Source organism: Protopterus annectens, chromosome 8.part1 (assembly GCF_019279795.1).
Source record: "Protopterus annectens isolate FY-2018-M chromosome 8.part1, PAN1.0, whole genome shotgun sequence".
NCBI classification, from domain to species: Eukaryota; Metazoa; Chordata; order Ceratodontiformes; family Protopteridae; genus Protopterus; species Protopterus annectens.
The window spans coordinates 278649989-278663728 of NC_056742.1; the positions used below are offsets into that span (position 1 = coordinate 278649989).

The following is a 13740-nucleotide window of genomic DNA, read 5'->3' on the forward strand; positions in this document are numbered from 1 at the left end:
AAAAATGTTAGATGACTGATAAAATGGTTAAATTATCTGTTTTTTGAAAAGTCTTGGAAATAATGACAATCTTCTTAACATTCAACTTCTAATGTTTTTACATACTTTGATCTGATGTGTATTTCTGGCATATCTACATATTAGAGGTGCTATTATCATATGTGACATATTCATTTAGCTTCAGCTATATTGGACACACTCATTCTAATGTATATTTCATGGATTCAGATTTCTTTAGTTGCTTTCATAATGCTTTTCTTTTTTTGTTTTTATACTAGATTCTAAGCAGAAATGGATAATTTGTGTCATTTGGTATTGGAGAGGTGGTGTTGGAGAGGTGGTGGATGGATGGTTTAGTTAAACCAGAAACTTTGTTTCATGTATGTGTTTGTAAATAGTTTTGGGGTTTTGAAAGGAGTGCTTAATACACATTATGCATCCATGATAAGTATGTTTTCAGTAGATTTCAAGTCAACATGGAAGAAAGGTCTTTCACTTAGTAGTAACCTACACAGTTATAGCTGGGTGTGGCAGAGTTAAAGGTGTTAAGATTTGCACTGGATATGGTGTGGGTGGACAGGATTAGGAATAAGTATGTTAGATGGTCGGCCCAGGTTGGAAGGTTTGGAGACAAAGCCAGAGAGGCAAGATTACATTGGTTTGGTCATGTGCTGAGGAGGGATGCTGAGTATTTTTGGAAAAAGATGCTAAGGATGAAGCTACCAGGTATCAGGAAAATAGGAAGGCCTAAGATCAGGTTTATGGATGTGGTGAGAGTGGACATGCAGGTGGTTGGTGTGACAGAGCAAGATGCAGAGGACAGGAAGAAATGGAAACTGATTATCTGCTGTGGTGACCCCTAACGGGAACAGCCGAAAGAAGATAACATACACATTATAGTCAATGGCTTATAAATGTTTATCATTAAATATTAATGGTTTGAGCAATAATGTCAAAAGAGCTGGTTTGCTTAAATATATCAAAATGCATAAAGCCCGGATCATCTTTTTACAGGAAACCTATCTATTAGATCTGCAAAAAATACTCATTCAATGGCTGTGCCATTCTGGTTGATTCATGTTTTAAGACTAAGAGAATGGGCACTCTTATTCTATGGAAAAATACTTGTACTATGCCAAGAATTATAGATGCAATTTCATATGAAGATGGGATGCTAAGCATGGTTATTTTGGAAATCCATAGGTAGTATTATACTTTGATTAATACATACTGGATACCAGGGCTGAGTACTAAATATGTTGACAAATATCTGGACCCGATTACTTTAAACGCAAAAGGGGAAATTATAGCAACAAGTGATTTTTAACTGCCAATTATCAGGCAATGATACTTCTAAAAATGGTAAAATAAAACTAGTATCTCAAGCCAAGAAGTTAAATGACTTTACAAACCAGATGAATTTTAAAGATATACATGGTCTAAGAGAACATTATTCCTTATTCTTTACTCACTTTTCATATTTGTTTGGTGGACAAACAAACATTGATAAGGTCTTCGAATCAAATAATATATAAATAACTGATGTTATCTATGATTTGTTCAATTTCGGACCATAATGCTATAAACTTTACATTAACTAGACTAACAGATGAGTTAAGTTTTATACAGAGAATTCCTGCTTACATAACTAAGTTAAATGACTTTAGGGAATGGATAATGAAAGAAATACACGTTTATGGAAACAAATGATAATGGTGAAGTGACTGATACTATGGGGCACATTTAAAGTTTTTATGTATATATATATATATATATATATATATATATATATATGTATATATATATATATATATATATATATATATATATTTATGTATATATATATATATATATATATATATATATATATATATATATATATATAGGGCACATTAAATATACATATATATAGGGCACATTTAAAGTTTTCATATACATATATATATATATATATATATATATTTTTTTTTTTTTTTTTTTATATATATATATAGTAGAATAAAATCTTGGTACCTTAAAAAAAAAAAAAAAAAAAAAAAAAAAAAAAAAGGAGAGTCTGAGACCAAGAACTTTTACACTTGCAAAAAAACATAGACAAGATAAAAATGGATGCAAAACCAAATAAAGTAACACATAACAAAATTACTAAGTTAAAACAAAAATACTTAGAAGTTCTGAATCATAAGGTAGCCATAAACCTGGAAAAAATGAAATTACAAACAATCTTGTGCTGTAAATCCCAAATATCTGCATAAAATAGTGGTAAGATCCAAAAAAATAAACTTATCAATTTTATTTATTATTTTATTTTACATTTGTTGACCTGGCTGGTCCAACTGGATACATGTCCATTTTCAGTGGAGGCCCAGGGAGAAAAGCTCCGCACTTCAGAAAAGAATTGCAGAAACCTAGGGACTTTACCAAGTTTTGGCAAATTGTAATAGTACATTACATTTTAGCTTATGAGTAAGGAGAAAAAAAAAACTTTCCTAGTACAAGTATGGATATACATACAACAATAATATAAGGTAAGGAAGTTAGCTCATTGGGGAGAGTGTTCCAGGTTTTACCCACTGTGTTAGAGAACGGAGAGTCTCCAGCCAGATTGTTGGTTTTGCTTATCTTTACCAGTAATTTATTTGAGCGCAGGGTCTTCAGGTTATTGTAGAGGGTGATTTAGGTTAGTGAGTATTGGAGTATTTGTAGGTTGATGCAGTATATTATGGGCAGTAGTTATTTGGTTCAATAGAATAAGATTTGACAATTCTAACCATCCTAGTTGATTAAGATTGTTGCTATGATGGGTTCTATAGGTAGACCCAGTTGCAAATCTGGCAATATTATTATAGGAGCTAGCCAGCTTGTTCAGATTGCTTTTACATAGTTTAGTATAGATAGGTGATGCATATAGTAGGGTTGAGATTAAGTGGGTACGGGCAATAGTGGTCCTGGCTAGTGGAGTCAGAAAGGGTTTGATCCTATAGAGGGAACCTAGTTTCTTGTTTACCGTTTTTATAGTGTTGTTAATATGGGGCTCAAAGGTGAGGTTATCGATTAGTACTCCATATAGTTTTGTGGTAGAATTGTTTGATGTGACAGTGAAATGCAGTAGGGGGGAGCTCTGCGGGTGGGAGTGAATAGTAGCATTTTTGTTTTGTTTGGTTTCGGGATGAGACCTCTGTGAAGAAGCCAATTCTCTACTTTGCTAAACACGTCTTTGGTTAGGGACTGAAATTGTGATAGTGAAGAGGTTGAGCATATTAGTGTGGAATCATCCGCATATTGGATACAGGTAGCTTGAGGTAATAGAGTGTAGGTCATTAGTAAAAATAGAAAAAAGGAGAGGACCCAATATGGAGCCTTGAGGGACACCAAGGGTAATTGGGAGGTGGGACGACAAGTTATTCTCCCATAATACAGCCTGTTGCCTGTTATTTAAATAGGATTGGAACCACTGTGTAGCAAGTGGATCCAGTGAGAAGTTTCTAAGTATTTTTGTTTAAGAGTAGCTGGTGATTGACCATGTCGAAGGCTTTTGACAGATTAATGAAGAGGACTGAGGATAGAGCATCATTATTACGATTTTTATTAATGCAGTCGGTGAAGGATAAGAGAGCAGAGGAGGTGCTATGAAATGGTCTGAAGCCATGTTGGCAGGTAGCTAGTAGGTTGTTTTCTAGTAGGTGGTTTAATAGTTGCTCAAAATCTTATTAATGAGATTTTTAAAGTGATGGTTCAGCTAAGAGTATATCTGACTTAATGGGCATATTAAAAAAGTGTTCAAAAACTACTATAAAGATATAAATAATACACCACTTTTGAAGACAGATAATGTAATAAATACTTTTATTAAAGAAAATATAACTACTAAGGTGTCAATGCAACAAAATAACATATTAAATAAGCAAATAACACTAACAGAAGTGAAAGAGCAAATAAAAAAATTAAGATAATAAAGCTCCAGGACTGGATGGAATAATTCCTGAACTATACAAGATTTTTCTTGAATATATAATAAAGTAATAGTGCCTTTACTATGGCTAAGCAAAAATGTGTAACAACCCCATCGTGGAAATACTCAATTATCTCCCCATATTAAAACAAGGTAAGGACCCCAAATCTTGTGATTCATATAGGCCAATTTACTTACTAAACATTGCTTTATAAAATTGTCATGACAATTTTAGCTAATAGGATAAAGAAAGTATTACCTAATCTAATGCATAATGATCAGACAAGGTTCATTCTAGTGCAAGATAACATTATTAAATTACTGTCATTAATAGACGTAGCATGCAAATACAAAAACAGCTATCAGTCTAGACATAGAAAAGACTTTTGGTTATATTAGTTGGTCTTATCTACAAAGAATTCTGATTGATTTTGAATTCTCCTCCGATTTTGTCAACTTGTTAATGAAAATTTATAGAGGGGCAGTCAACTTGTTAATGAAAATTTATAGAGGGGCACACGCTTATGTGAAATTTGGATCATGTCTATCCTCATCACGAGAAATCCAAAAGGGAACTAGACAAGGTTGTCCTTTGTCACCATTATTGTTTGCTCTTTGAATCGAAACTTTTGCTACATATATCAAAAAATAAGCAAAATATAAAAGGCTTTCAAATTAATAAGGACTATTGTCCTAAGATATAGTTATTTGATGATGATATGTTAACATTGGGTGATATTAATGTTTCTTTGCATGATGTTATAAATACCTTAAGCAAGTTTGAAAGAATTTCAGGGCTTAAATTTAATCATAATAAATCCAAAACTTTACTAATTAACAAAAAGATCAACAATAACCGAAGAGAGAATAGCCTGTTTAATTGGGAGAATGATGTTATCTGGGCGTCAGTATAAAGAGTACATGGAAAGAGTCTGTTAAACTAAACTACAGTAATTTAATAACCACTCTTAGTGAACTAATCAAAAGGTGAAATAAAATGTTCTTCACAATGGAGGATAGGCTCTCTTTAAAATAATTTTACCAAAAATTTTGTTTTATATATAAATTGATAATACCCCCTCCCAAAAACTTATTTAAAAAATTAGATTCCATGCAACTTAAATTTTTATGGTTCCCCTTAAAACCTAGGATTGCATATAAATGGCACATCAGAGCTTGGAACAGTAATTGGATAGCATTCCCTAGCTTACATCTTTATTCCAAATAGTTATAGCTTAGATCTTTATTCCAAATAGTTATAATTAATGTAATATTACATTTGATCACACCTACCTATTATATATATGTCTGGAAAACAATACATGAGATTCATATAACTGATGTCAAGAACTATAGAAAATCAATTTAAGGAACAATATGGCATAAGTGAGTTCATTGGCATTTATGTGAATTTTGTTTTTAATAAGAAGTTTGATCATTTTCTTATGGCATTAATCAAATATTTAATAACTTTAAAAATTGATTGTAATTACAACATTTAAACAATGTCTGTTTCTTGTATTCCCTATAACATACTCCCCTGATTGCCTAGATTCTTTCAACATCAATGCGATGCAAAAATTAAAGGAAAATAACTTTATATTCTGACATCAGTTTATTGAAAACAAAAGTATTAAACCACTAAACTCTCTTTTATGTAGGTTTGATAATAGTCAAGACAATTGGTTGTTTATACACTCATTACGGCAGTTTATAGAAAACAAAATGAGAGTATCAGTCAACCTAGAGACTGAATCTATACCTAGTTTGATTCAGATTTTTATTAGGTGTCTCAAAGACAGATCAAAAATTAAGTATCTCACCTACCTATAAGATACTAAGAGAAGACACTCTAAAGTTGGACTCAGATGTTTGGAATTAGTATGTAAAGATTAATGGAGAACAAATATCTGATGAATCCAAAAAATTGTTATTGAATTCTACGTATAGTACCTCTTCTTCATTGTATTGGAGATTGTGTATGTGGAACTTTATGAATAGGAGTTTCTGTACTCCACATAAAATAAATCTTATACTCAAAAACAGTGAAAGTAAATGTTGGAAATATGGTGAATTACTAGAGGGTAACTGGGTTCACATGTTCGTTGAATATAGAAATGTTGTTCAGTACTGGAAAGACTTCAGATATTTTGTAAATGCTTTATGGTCTGATAACTTGTCATATTTCTAACTAACTCACTAATCCTATTCAATGTTCCTATACCTAATGTAATACCTAAATCTCAGATTCACTTACTCTGGTCAATTCTTGCAATTGCCAGAAAAGTTATTACTTTGAACTGGAAAAGTAAACAGGATTTGATGTTTAAAGATTTTATTAATTTAGCAAAAGTTGTTTGTAAAAAAGAACTGCAAACCATTTACTCATAAAAATAGCATGGCAAAAACTGGAAAGCCTTTTGAACAAATAATGATAACTTCTCATGGATGAATGTAAATATTGTAAATAGTTTTGTTATTTTTTTTATTTGTTATATGTACATTTGCATATGTTTTAAAATGAAAACAAAATAAAAATGTTTTTGGAAAAAATATATATATTCCAGGCCTTCTACAAAAGCCTTGGCTTCATTTGTGGGGGTTTGGAAAGGTATTTGATTCTCTTAAGTATTCTAGAAGCTGCTACGTAGTCCTCCTGTACATACTTTTACAAAGCACTATAAGCTTTTATTCCTTCTGTAGGTCCAGATCAAACTTTTCTAGGACTGTTCTCCAGTGGCTCCTTGTCTTATCCTTCCACCTCTGAAATTTAGTTCGCTATGGTAATCTAGCCATATAACTAGGGCTACTGCAGCAGTGATCAGTATGATGAACATAGTATAGTTGTTTAAGTTGAACTTATTTGAATATTTACTGTTGTGATGAGCACTGCTGCAGTAACTGTTACCTTCCTCCATCCCCCCTCATTTTGTGTGGATTTTTTTTACTTGTCAGCTCAGGTCAAGCTGCTTTACAGTTTAGGCATGTTAAAAGGTGCTCTGAAGCTTTGGAAAGCTGTCTGTCTTATCCTTGGTAGGGTATAACCTATATAGATAAGGATACTGCAGCAGTGATCATTCGAGCATCTACTCTTATGGTATGGTAAGTTCAACTTGCACAACTGTCTTATCTGAATGAGGGCCACTTAGACTAGCTATGTAATAAAAAAAAAAAAATCTCTTCTGAACATCTTTGTGCTAGGTATTTCTTTCATTACTAGTTATTGCATGTTAAGTGTGGATTTTATTGTGCCCAGATATTTCTCTTAAGTTCACAAATATATTTTCACTTTCATAAGGAAAAATACGAGTCCTCTTTGAAGATGGCCTAGGACTGGTGGACTTTCACTTGTCAAACCGTTGTTGTGTGATCTATATTTCGGAAGCAGACTTGGTTGTCGGTAGCAGTTATAAGAGGAAACTTGTTCGCTTTAGAAATGTAAGTATGTGGAGGATTGCTCTGATCATTAAATCGGTGTTCTAGATGTCTCCAAATAAACTGACTTGGTGAATGCAGGATGTCATTAATAACTATAGAATGAGCATTGACCCCACATTTAATAACAGGAGAACCTTGACTGAGTTAGTTTATCCAGCTGATTTAAGTAACCTATGTATACTCTCCAGTCTTGCTAGCCACATTACCTGTCCAGTGTGCCACCCCAAACAAAATGTTGGCCTGTACTGTATAACTGGAGACCCTAACTTCTCCAGATGGACAAAAAATGTGAAGAAGCTCTGCGACCAAAACCGTCATGTGTTTGAACTGTTGGGAGTCCAGTTAATTTGCATTATTACTGCAGTGTTATGGATGCTGCTTCAGCCTGTACATGCTTTCATGCAAAGGAAAGCTACTATTGAATGCCTGTCACAGTTTATAATGCTTGTGCAAGCAGTTCTGCTCCACACTTACTCCAAGGGTTAGCAGCAGTACTAGCCCACACCTGACCCCATGAGGGAAGAGCAGGCCACTAGCCCACCTTCTGGTCAGGTTCTGCCTGCTCAAGCCAATGTTGCCAACTGATGTAGAGTTAGGAGAAAAATTGTATTCCAGTTGTCTAACTTTGCTTTGTGATTTACAGAATTGACACAATCATTTTATAATTACAGACAAGATGAGTGTCCATTATTTCTTTCCCATACCTTCAAAAAGTACTTGGTTGAAATTATGCTCAAATTTTATAAACTAATACTGAAACTACTTTTAATTGTATCCTTTAATGCATAAACAGTCCCTCTCTCTGTGGCACTGCAGATTAAAGCCCTGAGTTGGCGACTTGGGAACTGGAAGAATCTAGGTGTGGGTGGGGGGATGAGTGGCTTATGCTCCCTCGTCCATCCTGAGGGAAAGAAAATTGCTCCTCTGAAAGTGGAGGCCTGCATAATTGCAGTGCTTTTTGGAGTAAATGGAGAACATAGTGGTTTGTCAATCTTAAGCCAGTGATGGTAGATGTCAAGGCTTATGTCCGTCAGAATATGCATGTGCCCTGTGGAGAACATAGGATGCTCCTGCAATGATACAGATGCCACTTTGGTCGCAAGTGAGGGTTAGGACCACTCAATGGAAAAGTAACCCTAATGGCTGCATGAATGATGGCTTATGTGATAGGTTGCCACAATGAAAGAGGAACAATGGATGCTGAAGCTTGGGTGTCAACATGAAGTGTTCACTATGTCCAGTTTGAGTGTTGTAATAACAAATAGTTAATCAGCATCATTTAGCCTTCACTGAAGCGTTTAGCCTTCACTGAAGCGTTTGATCAGAGTTTGTGTATTCTTGCTGCAGGACATAACCTGTGCCTTGCATCCAAGTTCCACTTGAATTTCTGTAGCTGGTAATCATGCCCTTGTGCCTGTCTTGCATCATCCCAAAGTGAAATTACCTAGCTGGAGCTCTCCAGCCTGAGACTTGCAATTTTTCTCTTGTTTTTGGCTTTTGCTAAATGTTTTAAGAAATGCAAAGTTGCCGTGTCTTATATTTCATGCTTGCCATTCATTTCATGTTTTTGTGTTTATTTTTGATGCGTGGCATTCATTTCATGTTTTTGTGTGCAAGGTACAAATTTCTCAATATTTGATTATCAGGAAATTTGATTGCAGTAAAAATTACCTGATGAAGTCTATTTCCTTTTCGTAATCGCATTTTCTACATAATAGACATAAACTGAAAAATGTTTCATATTTCTGTTCTATGCAGTACAAACTACCGTGCAACACAATTGATAAGCTTATTCTTATTTTGCTCTAACCCTAGGTGATCTGGTGATGGCAGAAATACTGGGGAGATTTAATCATCTTCCTGTAGTCCACTATATACCCTTGTGTGTCTTCAGAAAATAAGATTATAATGATCCCTTGCCTGAAGGATCTTTCAATTCTTTTAGACTTGTAATACTTATTCCTAATTATTTTTTGGAATCTTTGGACAGAGTTTCACTAATGCAAGTTTAAGGTTCACTGTAATGAATGTAAAGGAGAGCTTTCTTTCAGTGGTAGAAAGTGCTGAAACTAAATTACATTTTTAGTGCATAAGACTGTTTCTTTACATCCACTTGCAGGTACTCCTTCCACCTTCACTACCTCTGTCAGCATGTGTCGCATTTCATATTACATTCTTGGCTGCTTACTTGTTCATGCCAACAGAGCTGTCTTTATTTCACACTAAGGCTACAATTTTAGACAAAGACGATTACTAGTTCCAGTAGAAGCGAAAGTTGGCAAGCCTATAAACATTGCTACACTTTTTCCCTTGGGCTAAAAAATGTTAGATGTGATAGCCAGGAGACAAATTGGCAAGCCTATAAACATTGCTATACTTTTTTTTTTCCCTTGGGCTAAAAAATGTTAGATGTGATAGCCAGGAGACAAATCAATCAAGAAATTTAGATTTCATGCAAACCCATTGTAATGTGCATTAATTAAACTGAGTAGCACTCAAATGCTAAACAAGGGGAGAAATGGCTAAATTTTGCTTTCCTGTTTTTTAAGGAGGAAAATGCAGTCCGAGATGAAAGTTTAGGGTGTACTTATCCTTGACGTGTGTAGTTTTGACTTGGCTCTTCATATGACTGATAAAAAGCATGGAAAGCATTGGGGGAATATCCTAATGGTAAACCACATTGAGAAATAGAAGGCTGTTGTCTCTTCCCTCCTGAAAGTGGAGTAAGAGGACAAAGTAAAGTAAGAGGGGACATCAGAAGCCTAGTGGGATGAGAAGGACCATGAATAGAGGCCCTATCAATCTAACCACCTCTGATATCTGCTTCTGCCATTCAAATGCAACTGTGGCCAGTGCTGGCTCTTGCTCTTGCTCCATACATACATGTTTCTTAAAGAAAGTGTCCCATCAGCATTGCTTAGACTGTAACTGTCCTCACATGGTCTGGTTTCATGTAAATTGTTTAGATTCAAATTGAGCATAGATCTAGTAGCACTGAACCTCATGGCAGTCTCCTTTTTAACTCTACTGAATACCCAATGTCCTGTCAGAATTGAAGCAGGATATTTTGAATGCTGCAGGTTAGCCACCATTGGTACCTCTTTAGTAAACGTCTCCCCCAGTCCTTGTGTAGCCACCTTAGTTTAAATTTTTTTGGCAGAAGTCTTGTACAACTACCAGTCACATCACCCACCCTCTTCTTTATTTCAGCATTTTTGTCCATGGTCCTTGAATGTTTATAGGCTCATGGGTTAAGTACTAGGCGAACTGGCCCATGTGGGCCAATTTTAAGCCTAGCCACTTTCCTCTCTTGTGCTCTAATCTATTCCATTTGATTAGATATTAACCTTACCCATCCCATGGTCTAAAATTACATATTAACACTAATGAGAATAACTGGGATCCTTCCATAGATCATTGAGGGAACCTGTGCATGGGTTGAAACACTTGTGAGCTGACCCTGTCCAAAAGTAGTACAGGAGGCATTCCTGGGTTAAGTTTTCTATTGGTATCTCTGTGGAGGTAAAGAAAAATCAAAATGTGTGGGTTTTTTTTTTCTTTTTTCTTTTCCCTCTGTGAGCCAGTTGGCAATTCGGGAGGTGATATGGGGGGGGGGTATTCCCAGTTTATTTAGCTTTTCTACTATACCTGTGTAGGGAATTGTCAAGTTTTGACCAGATCAAGGTATGCATTGTGTACTGTTTTTACCTTTATCCATTGATTTGGAGACCTTTTAAAGCAAAAATCCACTAGGCTGAGGAAGAATGGCCTGCCCTTGACAATTCAAACTGAGATAGGTCCAATGTTTAAGTCTGTATTTAATACCTTCCACATTATATTTTGAGCCTTCTCTTAAGTATTAGTCAGTCCACTTCTGCTGTTTCTTATTCCATACCTTATCGTCAGTCCTGGCATTGATAATTGGGCACCAATGCAGTAGGACTTTCCTGGTAATCAAATATTGATAAATTTGTACCTTCATTTCACGAATAATTTGTCCCGATATCTCTTGCATCTTAAACATGGTGCTTTTTAAAAGTGATGTCCACATACAGTAATAGAAAAGACGAGCCATAATCAAAAATCATTATTTTCATGTAATATACATATCTTTTTTCAGTTTCTATTCAGTCAAACCTTATGTAAATTACTTGATTCCTGCTGTCCCTTTTAATTTTACTCATCCTTAACATTATTCTGCATGTGTTCCCACAACTTTTATTTCTTTCTAATTTGCTCATTCCCTTTTGATCCCATCCCCAATCTTCTTTACATTTAGTACTTCAGTTACAGTTGGTTGGGTCTGCAACCTGCAGCTCTGTTGCTGCATTTGGCTCTTCCACCCCTCTGCAGTGGCTCCATGTAGCTTTGAAAAATAATGGCCACTGTACCACACACACACACACACACACACACACACACAGAGTGATTGAGCGATGGACTTTAGCAAGTTTCTACATTTATAAGAGCAATATTTAAAATCCGTCCCTATTTCTTTCATTGTTGGGCTTGCTCTATTGCTCTGTGTGTATGTGTGTGTGTGTTTCATATCTTTCTACCTCTTAGAACAAGAAATCTGGACAAAGCCATAAATAATGGGACACAAAGGCCAAAAAAATAGGGAGATTTTTAAATATTGTTTTTACAAATTTAGAAAGTTGATAGAATAACAGATTCTGCGAAAATCTGCACAGTTGAGAGGGGGGTGTGTGTGTGTGTGTGTGTGTGTGTGTGTGAGAGAGAGAAAAATGCATGTTAACAGAAACCATGTTATTCTAGCAAGTTTATAAGAGCAATATTTAAAATCTGTCCCCATTTTTGTTCCTTTGTTCCCCTTTATTTGGGCTCTGTCCAGATTTCTTGTGGTAAGAATTTGAGAGGTACGGAAACCTTTCAGGAGATGCTAGTGCCAACCAGGGGATCGCTCTATCACTCTCATTGTGTGTGGAATGCATGGCAACAGAAATCGGTTACTCTAGCAAGTTTCTACATTTATAAGAGCAATATTTAGAGTAACCGATTTCTGTTGCCATGCATTCCACACACAATGAGAGTGATAGAGCGATCCCCTGGTTGGCACTAGCATCTCCTGAAAGGTTTCCGTACCTCTCAAATTCTTACCACAAGAAATCTGGACAGAGCCCAAATAAAGGGGAACAAAGGAACAAAAATGGGGACAGATTTTAAATATTGCTCTTATAAACTTGCTAGAATAACATGGTTTCTGTTAACATGCATTTTTCTCTCTCTCACACACACACACACACACACACACACACACACACACACACACACACACCCCTCTCAACTGTGCAGATTTTCGCAGAATCTGTTATTCTATCAACTTTCTAAATTTGTAAAAACAATATTTAAAAATCTCCCTATTTTTTTGGCCTTTGTGTCCCATTATTTATGGCTTTGTCCAGATTTCTTGTTCTAAGAGGTAGAAAGATATGAAACCTACACCCACACACACATACACACAGAGCAATAGAGCAAGCCCAACAATGAAAGAAATAGGGACGGATTTTAAATATTGCTCTTATAATCTCAGTTCTTTTATATTTAGTGTAATAATAATATAAAACTTTGTCTGCTATGTTCTCCTCATTTTAGGGGTCAAATAGATTTTGTCACCTGATGAATTTTATTTGGTGGGAGAGGGGCAAAAAATGGCTCTTGATAGTGAAGGTTGCAGACCCCTGGTCTAGATTTTGATTATTTTTTTTCCCCATTTTCTAGTCACTGCTTTTCGGCAGCCAACTTTACTGTCTCAAAGCAATTCATATTCTGTATCCCAACTCAGGGGAATTATTTCCATATTTAGTCATGGATATTTTAGTAGTTTTTTTTTTTTGTGTGTGGAGGGGGTTAAAATCTGCCAACTTGTTACATTTCCAAAAAACATTCTCATTCACTGCTCTTTCCCATCACATCTCTAATATTTATCTACTTGAGGACATTTTTTCTGAAGTCTGCTTAGAGTGCAAAAATACCCATGCAAACACTTTTCATGCAATGATGAAAAATAGTAGACCTTCTGAACATTGTTGCATACATGGGGAGCCATAAAGATTTCCTCTCACCGTTCCCTTGTAAGCTGCCTCTCTCTTCCTAATAATTTGTAACATCTTATGATTCTTCTCATGCCATATTTTATTTGTCTTAGTACTTACTATTTTAGACTTGACTAAAACTCAACCAGAGCTGGTCTTTCACTTGGTATTCCCCAAGGAACAGCAGAACCTGCAGTCCAAACTTCAAAATATCTGCAAATAAAGCTGACTTCTTGATTACTGCACCAATTATTTCCTTAAATTTGATTCTCATATTCTTTCCTAATGGTTCTA

General features: G+C 35.2%; 1 protein-coding gene across 1 annotated transcript in view; it reads left to right on the plus strand.

Moving 5' to 3' along the window:
• Window positions 1–7250: 7250 nt before the first annotated feature.
• FAAP24 (FA core complex associated protein 24) overlaps window positions 7251–13740 on the plus strand; it is a gene marked incomplete at its 5' end in the record, with an annotated part of 187474 nt that continues 180984 nt past the window's right edge. The window contains 1 exon segment of the mRNA XM_044081879.1: window positions 7251–7390. Within this exon segment, the coding sequence (XP_043937814.1) occupies window positions 7251–7390 (140 nt within the window).